The sequence below is a fragment of the Chiloscyllium plagiosum genome, unplaced genomic scaffold (assembly GCF_037043375.1).
Source record: "Chiloscyllium plagiosum isolate Xiang-an unplaced genomic scaffold, Cpla_swu_hap1 HiC_scaffold_2, whole genome shotgun sequence".
NCBI classification, from domain to species: Eukaryota; Metazoa; Chordata; class Chondrichthyes; order Orectolobiformes; family Hemiscylliidae; genus Chiloscyllium; species Chiloscyllium plagiosum.
Genome location: NW_028270140.1, coordinates 157,752,776 through 157,767,876, shown reverse-complemented (window position 1 = coordinate 157,767,876; position 15,101 = coordinate 157,752,776). Strand labels below are relative to the sequence as shown.

General features: G+C 64.1%; 1 protein-coding gene across 1 annotated transcript in view; it reads right to left on the bottom strand.

Moving 5' to 3' along the window:
• LOC122547749 (complement component C7-like) overlaps positions 1-4,024 on the bottom strand; it is a gene marked incomplete at its 5' end in the record, with an annotated part of 220,379 nt that extends 216,355 nt beyond the window's left edge. The window contains one exon of the mRNA XM_087994142.1: positions 3,845-4,024. Coding sequence (XP_087850268.1) covers positions 3,845-4,024 — 180 coding nt within the window. The remainder of the gene's footprint in view (positions 1-3,844) is intronic.
• Positions 4,025-15,101: the final 11,077 nt, after the last annotated feature.

The window sequence follows — 15,101 nt, the reverse complement described above, 5'->3', positions numbered from 1 at the left end:
TGGTCAGTGCGGGATGTCTGGTCAGTGCGGGACGTCTGGCCAGTGCGGGATGTCTGGTCAGTGCGGGACGTCTGGTCAGTGCGGGATGTCTGGTCAGTGCGGGACGTCTGGTCAGTGCGGGACGTCTGGCCAGTGCGGGTTGTCTGGCCAGTGCGGGACGTCTGGCCAGTGCGGGATGTTTGGTCAGTGCGGGACGTCTAGCCAGTGCGGGACGTCTGGTCAGTGCGGGATGTCTGGTCAGTGCGGGACGTCTGGCCAGTGCGGGACGTCTGGCCAGTGCGGGATGTTTGGTCAGTGCGGGACGTCTAGCCAGTGCGGGACGTCTGGTCAGTGCGGGATGTCTGGTCAGTGCGGGACGTCTGGTCAGTGCGGGATGTCTGGTCAGTGCGGGGTGTCTGGTCAGTGCGGGGTGTCTGGTCAGTGCGGGACGTCTGGTCAGTGCGGGACGTCTGGCCAGTGCGGGACGTCTGGCCAGTGCGGGATGTCTGGTCAGATTGGGGTATCTGGTCAGGATGGGATGTCTGGCCAGTGCGGGATGTCTGGTCAGTGCGGGACGTCTGGTCAGTGCGGGACGTCTGGCCAGTGCGGGATGTCTGGTCAGTGCGTGATGTCTGGTCAGTGCGGGACGTCTGGCCAGTGCGGGATGTCTGGCCAGTGCGGGATGTCTGGTCAGATTGGGGTATCTGGTCAGGATGGGATGTCTGGTCAGTGCGGGATGTCTGGTCAGATTGGGGTATCTGGTTAGGATGGGATGTCTGGTCAGTGCGGGACGTCTGGTCAGGGTGAGACGTCTGGTCAGTGCGGGATGTCTGGTCAGTGCGGGATGTCTGGTCAGTGCGGGATGTCTGGTCAGATTGGGGTATCTGGTCAGGATGGGATGTCTGGTCAGGGTGAGATGTCTGGTCAGTGCAGGATGTCTGGTCAGTGCGAGATGTCTGGTCAGTGCGGGATGTCTGGTCAGTGCAGGACGTCTGGTCAGTGCGGGATGTCTGGTCAGTGTGGGACGTCTGGTCAGTGCGGGATGTCTGGCCAGTGCGGGATGTCTGGTCAGATTGGGGTATCTGGTCAGGATGGGATGTCTGGTCAGTGCGGGACGTCTGGTCAGGGTGAGACGTCTGGTCAGTGCGGGATGTCTGGTCAGTGCGGGACGTCTGGTCAGTGCGGGACGTCTGGTCAGGGAGAGACGTCTGGTCAGTGCGGGACGTCTGGTCAGGGTGAGACGCCTGGTCAGGGTGAGACATCTGGTCAGTGCGGGATGTCTGGTCAGTGCGGGATGTCTGGTCAGTGCGGGATGTCTGGTCAGTGCGGGACGTCTGGTCAGGGTGAGATGTCTGGTCAGTGCGGGATGTCTGGTCAGTGCGGGATGTCTGGTCAGTGCGGGACGTCTGGTCAGGGTGAGATGTCTGGTCAGTGCGGGATGTCTGGTCAGTGCGGGATGTCTGGTCAGTGCGGGACGTCTGGTCAGGGTGAGATGTCTGGTCAGTGCGGTACGTCTGGTCAGTGCGGGATGTCTGGTCAGTGCGGGATGAGTTGGACCAAAGGATCTGTTTCTGAACTCTATGACTATAAACCACTCACCATCCTGATTTGGAAATATATCCTTCACTGTCACTGGGACAAAAACCTGGAATTCCCTCCCTAAGGGAAATTGTGGGATGGAGTGGTTCAAGAGGGCAGCTCTCAAGGGTAACTAGGGACGGGCAGTGATCTCGTGGACCCCACTGGTCACAACCTGAAAAAGCAACCCTCATCCCTACTCACTCCTGCCCATTAACCAATTCTCCATCCATGCCAATATACTATCCTCAACAGCGTGGATTTTTATGCCTTAACCTTTTGTGAGGTATCTTGTCGAATTCCTTTCGGAAATTCAAATATAACATATCTACTGGGCTCCTCTCTCTTCATTCTGGTTGCGACTTGATTGAAAACATCTCACAAGTTAGTCAGATACAATTTCCCTTTCATGAAGACATGCTGATTCTGCTTGATTAGATTAAAAAATTCCAAATGTTTGACAATTACTTGCTCAGTAACTGACACCAATACACTTGCACCAAAGGTTGGGTGGGTCAGTTTAGATTTCGCTGCTTTTTGCCCCCCTCCCGTTTTGAACAGGGGTGTCACATTAGCAATGTTTTGATCCTCTGGTACCTCTCCAAAAACTAATAATTTTAGGAAAATGACAACTATTGTATCCACTATCGCTGTAGCTATCTCTTTCAGAAGCCAAGAGTGCAAACCATCAAGTCCAAGGGATTTATCTGCCTTTAGTCATGTTAGTTTGTCTAATCCTACTACTCCAGGATGGCATTTAACTCCCTAACCACATATGTGTGGCACGGTGGCTCAGTGGTTAGCACTGCTGCCTCACAGTGCCAGGGCACTGTCAGTGTGGAGTCTGCATAGTCTCCCCATGTCTGTGTGGGGTGCTCCAGTTTCCACATATGTGCAGGCTAGGTGAATTGGCCATGATTTATTCAGAGTTATCGGGTAAGGGGGCTGGATCTGTTGGTATGCTCTATGGAGAGTCGGTGCAGAAAAATGGGCCGAATGGCCTCTCTCTGCACTTCTGGGATTCGCTGATATCATCAGGGGAGAGTGGGATTAGACTGGGTGGGATATTAAAGGGAGGGAGGGAGGGTGTGAGGGGGGAGAGTGGGATGAGACGGGGTGGGATATTAAAGGGAGTGGGGAGTGAGGGGGGAGAGTGGGATTAGATTGGGTGGGATATTAAAGGGAGCGGGGAGCGAGAGGGGAGAGTGGGATTAGACTGTGTGGGATAGTAAAGGGAGTGGGGAGTGAGAGGGGAGAGTGGGATTAGACTGGGTGGGATATTAAAGGGAGTGGGGAGTGAGGGGGAGAGTGTGATTAGACTAGGTGGGATATTAAAGGGAGTGGGGAGTGAGGGGGGAGAGTGGGATTAGACTGGGTGGGATATTAAAGGGAGTGGGGAGTGAGGGGGAGAGTGTGATTAGACTGGGTGGGATATTAAAGGGAGCGGGGAGTGGGGGCGAAGAGTGGGATTAGACTGGGTGGGATATTAAAGGGAGTGGGGAGTGAGGGGGGAGAGTGGGATTAGACTGGGTGGGATATTAAAGGGAGTGGGGAGTGAGGGGGAGAGTGTGATTAGACTGGGTGGGATATTAAAGGGAGCGGGGAGTGGGGGCGGAGAGTGGGATTAGACTGGGTGGGATATTAAAGGGAGCGGGGAGTGGGGGCGGAGAGTGGGATTAGACTGGGTGGGATATTAAAGGGAGTGGGGAGTGAGGGGGGAGAGTGTGATTAGACGGGTGGAATATTAAAGGGAGTGGGGAGTGAGTGGTGAGAGTGGGATTAGACTGGGTGGGATATTAAAGGGAGCAGGGAGTGACGGGGGAGAGTGGGATTAGACTCGGTGGGATATGAAAGGGAGAGGGGGAGAGGGGGATTAGACTGGGTGGGATATTAAAGGGAGTGGGGAGTGAGGGGGGAGAGTGTGATTAGACTGGGTGGGATATTAAAGGGAGTGGGGAGTGAGGGGGGAGAGTGTGATTAGACTGGGTGGGATATTAAAGGGAGTGGGGAGTGAGGGGGGAGAGTGTGATTAGACTGGGTGGGATATTAAAGGGAGCAGGGAGTGACGGGGGAGAGCGGGATTAGACTCGGTGGGATATTGAAGGGAGTGGGGAGTGGGTTGGTGTGTGTAGGGTGAGTTTGACCAATGGGTGGAAGTCTGTGATTAAAGGTTTCATTGTTCCAGCTCCAATCCCCCTTCTCTCCGGATAAACTTGGTGACCCCTCAGTGTTTGGGTTTCCACTGACTGTTGCTGAGAGCACAGACCATACCCTGTGTGTTACTGACCTTGTGTTTCTGGTTGTTCCTGTTGGTGAATTGGTCATAGTTTGAAGAATAACTGGAAAAGAACCCCTGGCCAGACGCAGCGGAACTGCCCCGTGTAGTTTTCAGATACGACCAGCTGCTCTCATATCTCCGGGACTGGAAATCATTCTTCACCTTCACCTGCAAGATCAGCACCCGGAAATTACAGCAGTTACCCAGACACCGGGGGGTGGGGGGGGGGGGGGGGGGGGCACTGACACACACCATGGCCAAGGGGGGGGGGGGGGGGCACTGACACACACCATGGCCAAAGGGGGGGGCACTGACACACACCATGGCCAAGGGGGGGGCACTGACACACACCATGGCCAAGGGGGGGGGGGGCACTGACACACACCATGGCCAAGGGAGGGGGGGCACTGACACACACCATGGCCAAGGGGGGGGGGGCACTGACACACACCATGGCCAAGGGGGGGGCACTGACACACACCATGGCCAAGGGGGGGGGGCACTGACAAACACCATGGCCAAGGGGGGGGGGGCACTGACACACACCATGGCCAAGGGGGGGGCACTGACACAAACCATGGCCAAGGGGGGGGGGGGGGGCACTGACACACACCATGGCCAAGGGGAGGGGGGGGGGCACTGACACACACCATGGCCAAGGGGGGGGGGGGGGGGGGGCACTGACACACACCATGGCCAAGGGGGGGGGGGGGGGCACTGACACACACCATGGCCAAGGGGAGGGGGGGGGGCACTGACACACACCATGGCCAAGGGGAGGGGGGCACTGACACACACCATGGCCAAGGGGGGGGGGGGCATTGACACACACCATGGCCAAGGGGGGGGCACTGACACACACCATGGCCAAGGGGGGGGCACTGACACACACCATGGCCAAGGGGGAGGGGCGCTGACACACACCATGGCCAAGGGGAGGGGGGAACTGACACACACCATGGCCGGGGGGGGGGGGGGCATTGACACACACCATGGCCAAGGGGGGGGGGGGGGGGGCACTGACACACACCATGGCCAAGGGGAGGGGGGGGGCACTGACACACACGATGGCCAAGGGGAGGGGGGCACTGACACACACCATGGCCAAGGGGGGGGGGCATTGACACACACCATGGCCAAGGGGGGGGGGGTCACTGACACACACCATGGCCAAGGGGAGGGGGGCACTGACACACACCATGGCCAAGGGGGGGGGGCACTAACACACACCATGGCCAAGGGGAGGGGGGCACTGACACACACCATGGCCAAGGGGAGGGGGGCACTGACACACACCATGGCCAAGGGGGGGGGGGGCACTGACACACACCATGGCCAAGGGGTGGTGGGGGCACTGACACACACCATGGCCAAGGGGTGGTGGGGGCACTGACACACACCATGGCCAAGGGGGGGGGGGGGCACTGGCACACACCATGGCCAAGGGGGCGGGGGGCACTGACACACACCATGGCCAAGGGGGGGGGGCACTGACACACACCATGGCCAAGGGGGGGGGGGGCACTGACACACACCATGGCCAAGGGGAGGGGGGCACTGACACACACCATGGCCAAGGGGGGGGGGGGGCACTGACATACACCATGGCCAAGGGGAGGGGGGCACTGACACACACCATGGCCAGAGGGGGGGGGGCATTGACACACACCATGGCCAAGGGGGGGGGGGGCACTGACACACACCTTGGCCGAGGGGATGGGGGCACTGACACACACCATGGCCAAGTGGGGGGGGGGGGGCACTGACACACACCATGGCCAAGGGGGGGGGGGGCACTGACACACACCATGGCCAAGGGTGGGGCACTGACACACACCATGGCCAAGGGGGGGGGGGGGGCACTGACACACGCCATGGCCAAGGTGGTGGGCACTGATACACACCATGGCCAAGGGGGGGGGGGGGGGGGCACTGACACACACCATGGCCAAGGGGGTGGGCACTGATACACACCATGGCCAAGGGGAGGGGGGCACTGACACACACCCTGGCCAAGGGGGGGGCACTGACACACACCATGGCCAAGGGGTGGGGGGGGCACTGACACACACCATGGCCAAGAGGGGGAGCACTGACACACACCATGGCCAAAGGTGGGGGGGGGGGCACAGACACACACCATGGTCAAGGGGGGTGGGCCACTGACACACACCATGGCCAAGGGGGGGGGGGGCACTGACAAACACCATGGCCAAGGGGGGGGGCACTGACACACACCATGGCCAAGGGGGGGGGGGGAGGGGGGTGGGCACTGACACACACCATGGCCAAGGGGAGGGGGGCACTGACACACACCATGGCCAAGGTGGGGGGGGGGGGCACTGACACACACCATGGCCGAGGGGAGGGGGGCACTGACACACACCATGGCCAAGGGGAGGGGGCACTGACACACACCATGGCCAAGTGGGGGGGGGGGGGCACTGACACACACCATGGCCGAGGGGAGGGGGGCACTGACACACAGCATGGCCAAGGGTGGGGCACTGACACACACCATGGCCAAGGGGGGGGGGGTGGGTGGGCACTGATACACACCATGGCAAAGGGGGAGGGGGGCACTGACACACACCATGGCCAAGTGGGGGGGGCACTGACACACACCATGGCAAAGGGGGGGGGCACTGACACACACCATGGCCAAGGGGAGGGGGGCACTGACACACACCATGGCCAAGGGTGGGGCACTGACACACACCATGGCCAAGGGGGGGCGGGGGGGGTGGGTGGGCACTGGTACACACCATGGCAAAGGGGGAGGGGGGCACTGACACACACCATGGCCAAGTGGGGGGGGCACTGACACACACCATGGCAAAGGGGGGGGGCACTGACACACACCATGGCCAAGGGGAGGGCACTGACACACACCATGGCAAAGGTGGGGGGGGGGGGGCACTGACACACACCATGGCCAAGGGGGGGGGGGCACTGACACACACCATGGCCAAGGGGAGGGGGGCACTGACACACACCATGGCCAAGGGTGGGGCACAGACACACACCATGGCCAAGGGTGGCGCACAGACACACACCATGGCCAAGAGGGGGGGCACTGACACACACCATGGCCAAGGGTGGGGCACTGACACACACCATGGCCAAGGGGGGGGGCACTGACACACACCATGGCCAAGGGGAGGGCACTGACACACACCATGGCCAAGAGGGGGGGGGGGCACTGACACACACCATGGCCAAGGGGGGGCACTGACACACACCATGGCCAAGGGGGGGGGGGAGGGGGATGGGCACTGACACAGACCATGGCCAAGGGGAGGGCACTGACACACACCATGGCCAAGGGGGGGGCACTGACACACACCATGGCCAAGGGGGGGGGCACTGACACACACCATGGCCAAGGGGGGGCACTGACACACACCATGGCCAAGGGGAGGGGGGCACAGACACACACCATGGCCAAGGGGAGGGCACTGACACACACCATGGCCAAGAGGGGGGGCACTGACACACACCATGGCCAAGGGGGGGTGGGGGCACTGACACACACCATGGCCAAGGGGAGGGCACTGACACACACCATGGCCAAGGGGAGGGGGGCACTGACACACACCATGGCCAAGGGGGGGAGCACTGACACACACCATGGCCAAGGGGGAGGGCACTCACACACACCATGGCCAAGGGGGGGAGCACTGACACACACCATGGCCAAGGAGAGGACACTGACACACACCATGGCCAAGGGGGTGGGCACTGATACACACCATGGCCAAGGGGAGGGGAGCACTGACACACACCATGGCCAAGGGGGGGGCACTGACACACACCATGGCCAAGGGGGGGAGCACTGACACACACCATGGCCAAGGGGAGGGGCACTGACACACACCATGGCCAAGGGGGGGGGCACTGACACACACCATGGCCAAGGGGGGGGGGGGGGGGGGGCACTGACACACACCATGGCCAAGGGGGTGGGCACTGATACACACCATGGCCAAGGGGAGGGGGGCACTGACACACACCCTGGCCAAGGGGGGGGCACTGACACACACCATGGCCAAGGGGTGGGGGGGGGGGCACTGACACACACCATGGCCAAGAGGGGGAGCACTAACACACACCATGGCCAAAGGGGGGGGGGGGGGGGGGGCACTGACACACACCATGGCCAAGGGGTGGGGGGGGGGGCACTGACACACACCATGGCCAAGGGGGGTGGGCCACTGACACACACCATGGCCAAGGGGGGGAGCCACTGACACACACCATGGCCAAGGGGGGGGGGGGGCACTGACACACACCATGGCCAAGGGGGGGGGGGGGGCACTGACACACACCATGGCCAAGGGGGGGGGGCACTGACACACACCATGGCCAAGGCGGGGGGCACTGACACACACCATGGCCAAGGGGGGGGGCACTGACACACACCATGGCCAAGGGGGGGGGGGCACTGACACACACCATGGCCAAGGGGGGGGGGGGGGGGCACTGACACACACCATGGCCAAGGGGAGGGGGGCACTGACACACACCATGGCCAAGGGGGGGGGGCACTGACACACACCATGGCCAAGGGGAGGGGGGTACTGACACACACCATGGCCAAGGGGGGGGGGGGGCATTGACACACACCATGGCCAAGGGGGGGGGGGGCACTGACACACACCATGGCCGAGGGGAGGGCGGCACTGACACACACCATGGCCAAGGGGAGGGGGCACTGACACACACCATGGCCAAGTGGGGGGGGGGGGGGCACTGACACACACCATGGCCAAGGGGGGGGGGGGCACTGACACACACCATGGCCAAGGGTGGGGCACTGACACACACCATGGCCAAGGGGGGGGGGGGGGGGTGGGTGGGCACTGATACACACCATGGCAAAGGGGGAGGGGGGCACTGACACACACCATGGCCAAGTGGGGGGGGGCACTGACACACACCATGGCAAAGGGGGGGGGCACTGACACACACCATGGCCAAGGGGAGGGCACTGACACACACCATGGCAAAGGTGGGGGGGGGGGCACTGACACACACCATGGCCAAGGGGGGGGGGGGCACTGACACACACCATGGCCAAGGGGAGGGGGGCACTGACACACACCATGGCCAAGGGTGGGGCACAGACACACACCATGGCCAAGGGTGGGGCACAGACACACACCATGGCCAAGAGGGGGGGCACTGACACACACCATGGCCAAGGGTGGGGCACTGACACACACCATGGCCAAGGGGGGGGGCACTGACACACACCATGGCCAAGGGGAGGGCACTGACACACACCATGGCCAAGAGGGGGGGGGGGCACTGACACACACCATGGCCAAGGGGGGGCACTGACACACACCATGGCCAAGGGGGGGGGGAGGGGGATGGGCACTGACACAGACCATGGCCAAGGGGAGGGCACTGACACACACCATGGCCAAGGGGGGGGCACTGACACACACCATGGCCAAGGGGGGGGGCACTGACACACACCATGGCCAAGGGGGGAGGGGGGGCACTGACACACACCATGGCCAAGGGGAGGGGGGCACAGACACACACCATGGCCAAGGGGAGGGGGGCATTGACACACACCATGGCCAAGGGAGGGGGGGGTCACTGACACACACCATGGCCAAGGGGAGGGGGGCACTGACACACACCATGGCCAAGGGGGGGGCACTAACACACACCATGGCCAAGGGGAGGGGGGCACTGACACACACCATGGCCAAGGGGAGGGGGCACTGACACACACCATGGCCAAAGGGGGGGGGGGGGCACTGACACACACCATGGCCAAAGGGGGGGGGGGGCACTGACACACACCATGGCCAAGGGGGGGGGGCACTGACACACACCATGGCCAAAGGGGGGGGTGGGGCACTGACACACACCATGGCCAAGTGGGGAGGGGGGCACTGACACACACTATGGCCAAGGGGGGGGGCACTGACACACACCATGGCCAAGGGGAGGGGGGGGCACTGACACACACCATGGCCAAGGGGGGGGCACTGACACACACCATGGCCAAGGGGAGGGGGGCACTGACACACACCATGGCCAAGGGGGGGGGGGGGGGGGCACTGACACACACCATGGCCAAGGGGGGGGGGGGGCACTGACACACACCATGGCCAAAGGGGGGGGGGGGCACTGACACACACCATGGCCAAGGGGGGGGCACTGACACACACCATGGCCAAGGGGAGGGGAGCACTGACACACACCATGGCCAAGGGGGGGCGGGACACTGACACACACCATGGCCTGGGGGGGGGGGGGCACTGACACACACCATGGCCAAGGGGGGGGGGGGCACTGACACACACCATGGCCAAGGGGAGGGGGGCACTGACACACACCATGGCAAAGGGGGGGGGGGGGGGGCACTGACACACACCATGGCCAAGGGAGGTGGCACTGACACACACCATGGCCAAGGGGGGGGGGGCACTGACACACACCATGGCCAAGGGGGGGGGGCACTGACACACACCATGGCCAAGGGGGGGGGGGGGGGGCACTGACACACACCATGGCCAAAGGGGGGGGGCACTGACACACACCATGGCCAAGCGGGGGGGCACTGACACACACCCTGGCCAAGGGGAGGGGGGCACTGACACACACCGTGGCCAAGGGGGGGGGGGGGGCACTGACACACACCATGGCCAAGGGGTGGTGGGGGCACTGACACACACCATGGCCAAGAGGGGGGGCACTGACACACACCATGGCCAAGGGGGGGTGGGGGCACTGACACACACCATGGCCAAGGGGAGGTCACTGACACACACCATGGCCAAGGGGAGGGGGGCACTGACACACACCATGGCCAAGGGGGGGGGGGGGGGGCACTGGCACACACCATGGCCAAGGGGGCGGGGGTCACTGACACACACCATGGCCAAGGGGAGGGGGGCACTGACACACACCATGGCCAAGGGGGGGGGGCACTGACACACACCATGGCCAAGGGGGGGGGGGGCACTGACACACACCATGGCCAAGGGGGGGGGGGGGGCACTGACATACACCATGGCCAAGGGGAGGGGGGCTCTGACACACACCATGGCCAAGGGGGGGGGGCACTGACACACACCATGGCCGAGGGGAGGGGGGCACTGACACACACCATGGCCAAGGGGGGGGGGGGGGGGGGTGGGCACTGATATACACCATGGCAAAGGGGGAGGGGGGCACTGACACACACCATGGCCAAGTGGGGGGGGCACTGACACACACCATGGCAAAGGGGGGGGGGGGCACTGACACACACCATGGCCAAGGGTGGGGCACTGACACACAACATAGCCAACGGGAGGGCACTGACACACACCATGGCCAAGGGGGGGGGGGGGGGGGGCACTGACACACACCATGGCCAAGGGGGGGGCAATGACGCACACCATGGCCAAGGGGAGGGCACTGACACACACCATGGCCAAGGGGGGGAGCACTGACACACACCATGGCCATGGGTGGGGCACAGACACACACCATGGCCAAGAGGGGGGGGCACTGACACACACCATGGCCAAGGGTGGGGCACTGACACACACCATGGCCAAGGGGGGGGCAATGACACACACCATGGCCAAGGGGAGGGCACTGACACACACCATGGCCAAGAGGGGGGGGCACTGACACACACCATGGCCAAGGGGGGGGGCAATGACACACACCATGGCCAAGGGGAGGGCACTGACACACACCATGGCCAAGGGGGGTGGGGGCACTGACACACACCATGGCCAAGGGTGGGGCACAGACACACACCATGGCCAAGAGGGGGGGGCACTGACACACACCATGGCCAAGGGTGGGGCACTGACACACACCATGGCCAAGGGGGGGGGGGGGGAGGGGGGTGGGCACTGACACACACCATGGCCAAGGGGGGGGGGGGCACTGACACACACCATGGCCAAGGGGGGGGCACTGACACACACCATTGCCAAGGGGGGGGGGGGGGAGGGGGATGGGCACTGACACAGACCATGGCCAAGGGGAGGGCACTGACACACACCATGGCCAAGGGGGGGGCACTGACACACACCATGGCCAAGGGGGGGGCACTGACACACACCATGGCCAAGGGGGGAGGGGGGGCACTGACACACACCATGGCCAAGGGGAGGGGGGCACAGACACACACCATGGCCAAGGGGAGGGCACTGACACACACAATGGCCAAGGGGAGGGCACTGACACACACCATGGCCAAGGGGGGGAGCACAGACACACACCATGGCCAAGGGGAGGGCACTGACACACACCATGGCCAAGGGGGGGAGCACTGACACACACCATGGCCAAGGGGGGGGCACTGACACACACCATGGCCAAGGGGCGGAGCACTGACACACACCATGGCCAAGGGGAGGGGCACTGACACACACCATGGCCAAGGGTGGGGGCACAGACACACACCATGGCCAAGGGGGGGGGGGGGGGGGCACTGACACACACCGTGGCCAAGGGGGTGGGCACTGATACACACCATGGCCAAGGGGGGGGGCACTGACACACACCATGGCCAAGGGGGTGGGCACTTATACACACCATGGTCAAGGGGGGGGGGGGGGGGCACTGACACACGCCATGGCCAAGGGGGTGTGCACTGATACACACCATGGCCAAAGGGGGGGGGGGGGGGGGGGCACTGACACACACCATGGCCAAGGGGGTGGGCTCTGATACACACCATGGCCAAGGGGAGGGGGGCACTGACACACACCCTGGCCAAGGGGGGGGCACTGACACACACCATGGCCAAGGGGTGGGGGGGGCACTGACACACACCATGGCCAAGAGGGGGAGCACTGACACACACCATGGCCAAAGGTGGGGGGGGGGCACAGACACACACCATGGCCAAGGGGGGGGGGGGGGGGGGGCACTGACACACACCATGGCCAAGGGGGGTGGGCCACTGACACACACCATGGCCAAGGGGGGGAGCCACTGACACACACCATGGCCAAGGGGGGGAGCACTGACACACACCATGGCCAAGGGGGGGGGCACTGACACACACCATGGCCAAGGCGGGGGGCACTGACACACACCATGGCCAAGGGGGGGGGCACTGACACACACCATGGACAAGGGGGGGGGGGGGGGGGGGGAGGGGGGTGGGCACTGACACACACCATGGCCAAGGGGAGGGGGGCACTGACACACACCATGGCCGGGGGGGGGGGGGGGCATTGACACACACCATGGCCAAGGGGGGGCGGGACACTGACACACACCATGGCCTGGGGGGGGGGGGGGGGGCACTGACACACACCATGGCCAAGGGGGGGGGGGGGCACTGACACACACCATGGCCAAGGGGAGGTGGCACTGACACACACCATGGCCAAGGGGGGGGGGGGCACTGACACACACCATGGCCAAGGGGGGGGGGCACTGACACACACCATGGCCAAGGGGGGGGGGGGGCACTGACACACACCATGGCCAAAGGGGGGGGCACTGACACACACCATGGCCAAGGGGGGGGGCACTGACACACACCATGGCCAAGGGGAGGGGGGCACTGACACACACCATGGCCAAGGGGGAGGGCACTGACACACACCATGGCCAAGGGGAGGGGGGCACTGACACGCACCATGGCCAAGGGGGGTGGGGGGGGCACTGACACACACCATGGCCAAGGGGAGGGGGGCACTGACACACACCATGACCAAGGGGGGGGGGGCATTGACACACACAATGGCCAAGGGGAGGGGGGCACTGACACACTCCATGGCCAAGGGGAGGGGGGCACTGACACACACCATGGCCAAGGGGGGGGGGGGGGGGGGGGGTGGCACTGACACACACCATGGCCAAGGGGAGGGGGGCACTGACACACACCATGGCCAAGGGGGCAGGGGGCACTGACACACTCAATGGCCAAGGGGAGGGGGGCACTGACACACACCATGGCCAAGGGGAGGGGGCACTGACACACACCATGGCCAAGGGGGGGGGCACTGACACACACCATGGCCAAGGGGGGGCACTGACACACACCATGGCCAAGGGAGGGGGGCCCACTGACACACACCATGGCCAAGGGGGGGGGGGGGGGGGGGGGCACTGACACACACCATGGCCAAGGGGAGGGGGGCACTGACACACACCATGGCCAAGGGGAGGGGGCACTGACACACACCATGGCCAAGGGGGGGGAGGCACTGACACACACCATGGCCAAAGGGGGGGGCACTGACACACACCATGGCCAAGGGGGGGGGGCACTGACACACACCATGGCCAAGGGGTGGGGGCACTGACACACACCATGGCCCAGGGGGAGGGCACTGACACACACCATGGCCAAGGGGAGGGGGGCACTGACACACACCATGGCCAAGGGGGGGGGGGGGGCACTGACACACACCATGGCCAAGGGGGGGGGGGGCACTGACACACACCATGGCCAAGGGGTGGTGGGGGCAATGACACACACCATGGACAAGGGGGGGGGGGGCATTGACACACACCATGGCCAAGGGGGGGGGGGGGGCACTGACACACACCATGGCCGAGGGGAGGGGGGCACTGACACACACCATGGCCAAGGGGGGGGGGGGGCACTGACACACACCATGGCCAAGGGGGGGGGGGGGGGGTGGGTGGGCACTGATACACACCATGGCAAAGGGGGAGGGGGGCACTGACACACACCATGGCAAAGGGGGAGGGGGGCACTGACACACACCATGGCCAAGGGGTGGTGGGGGCAATGACACACACCATGGCCAAGGGGTGGTGGGGGCACTGACACACACCATGGCCAAGGGGGGGGGGGGGGCACTGGCACACACCAAGGCAAGGGGGCGGGGGGCACTGACACACACCATGGCCAAGGGGAGGGGGGCACTGACACAGACCATGGCCAAGGGGAGGGCACTGACACACACCATGGCCAAGGGGGGGGGCACTGACACACACCATGGTCAAGGGGGGAGGGGGGGCACTGACACGCACCATGGCCAAGGGGAGGGCACTGACACACACCATGGCCAAGGGGAGGGCACTGACACACACCATGGCCAGGGGGAGGGCACTGACACACACCATGGCCAAGGGGAGGGGGGCACAGACACACACCATGGCCAAGGGGGGGGGGGGCATTGACACACACCATGGCCAAGGGGGGGGGGGGGGGCACTGACACACACCATGGCCGAGGGGAGGGGGGCACTGACACACACCATGGCCAAGGGGAGGGGGCACTGACACACACCATGGCCAAGTGGGGGGGGGG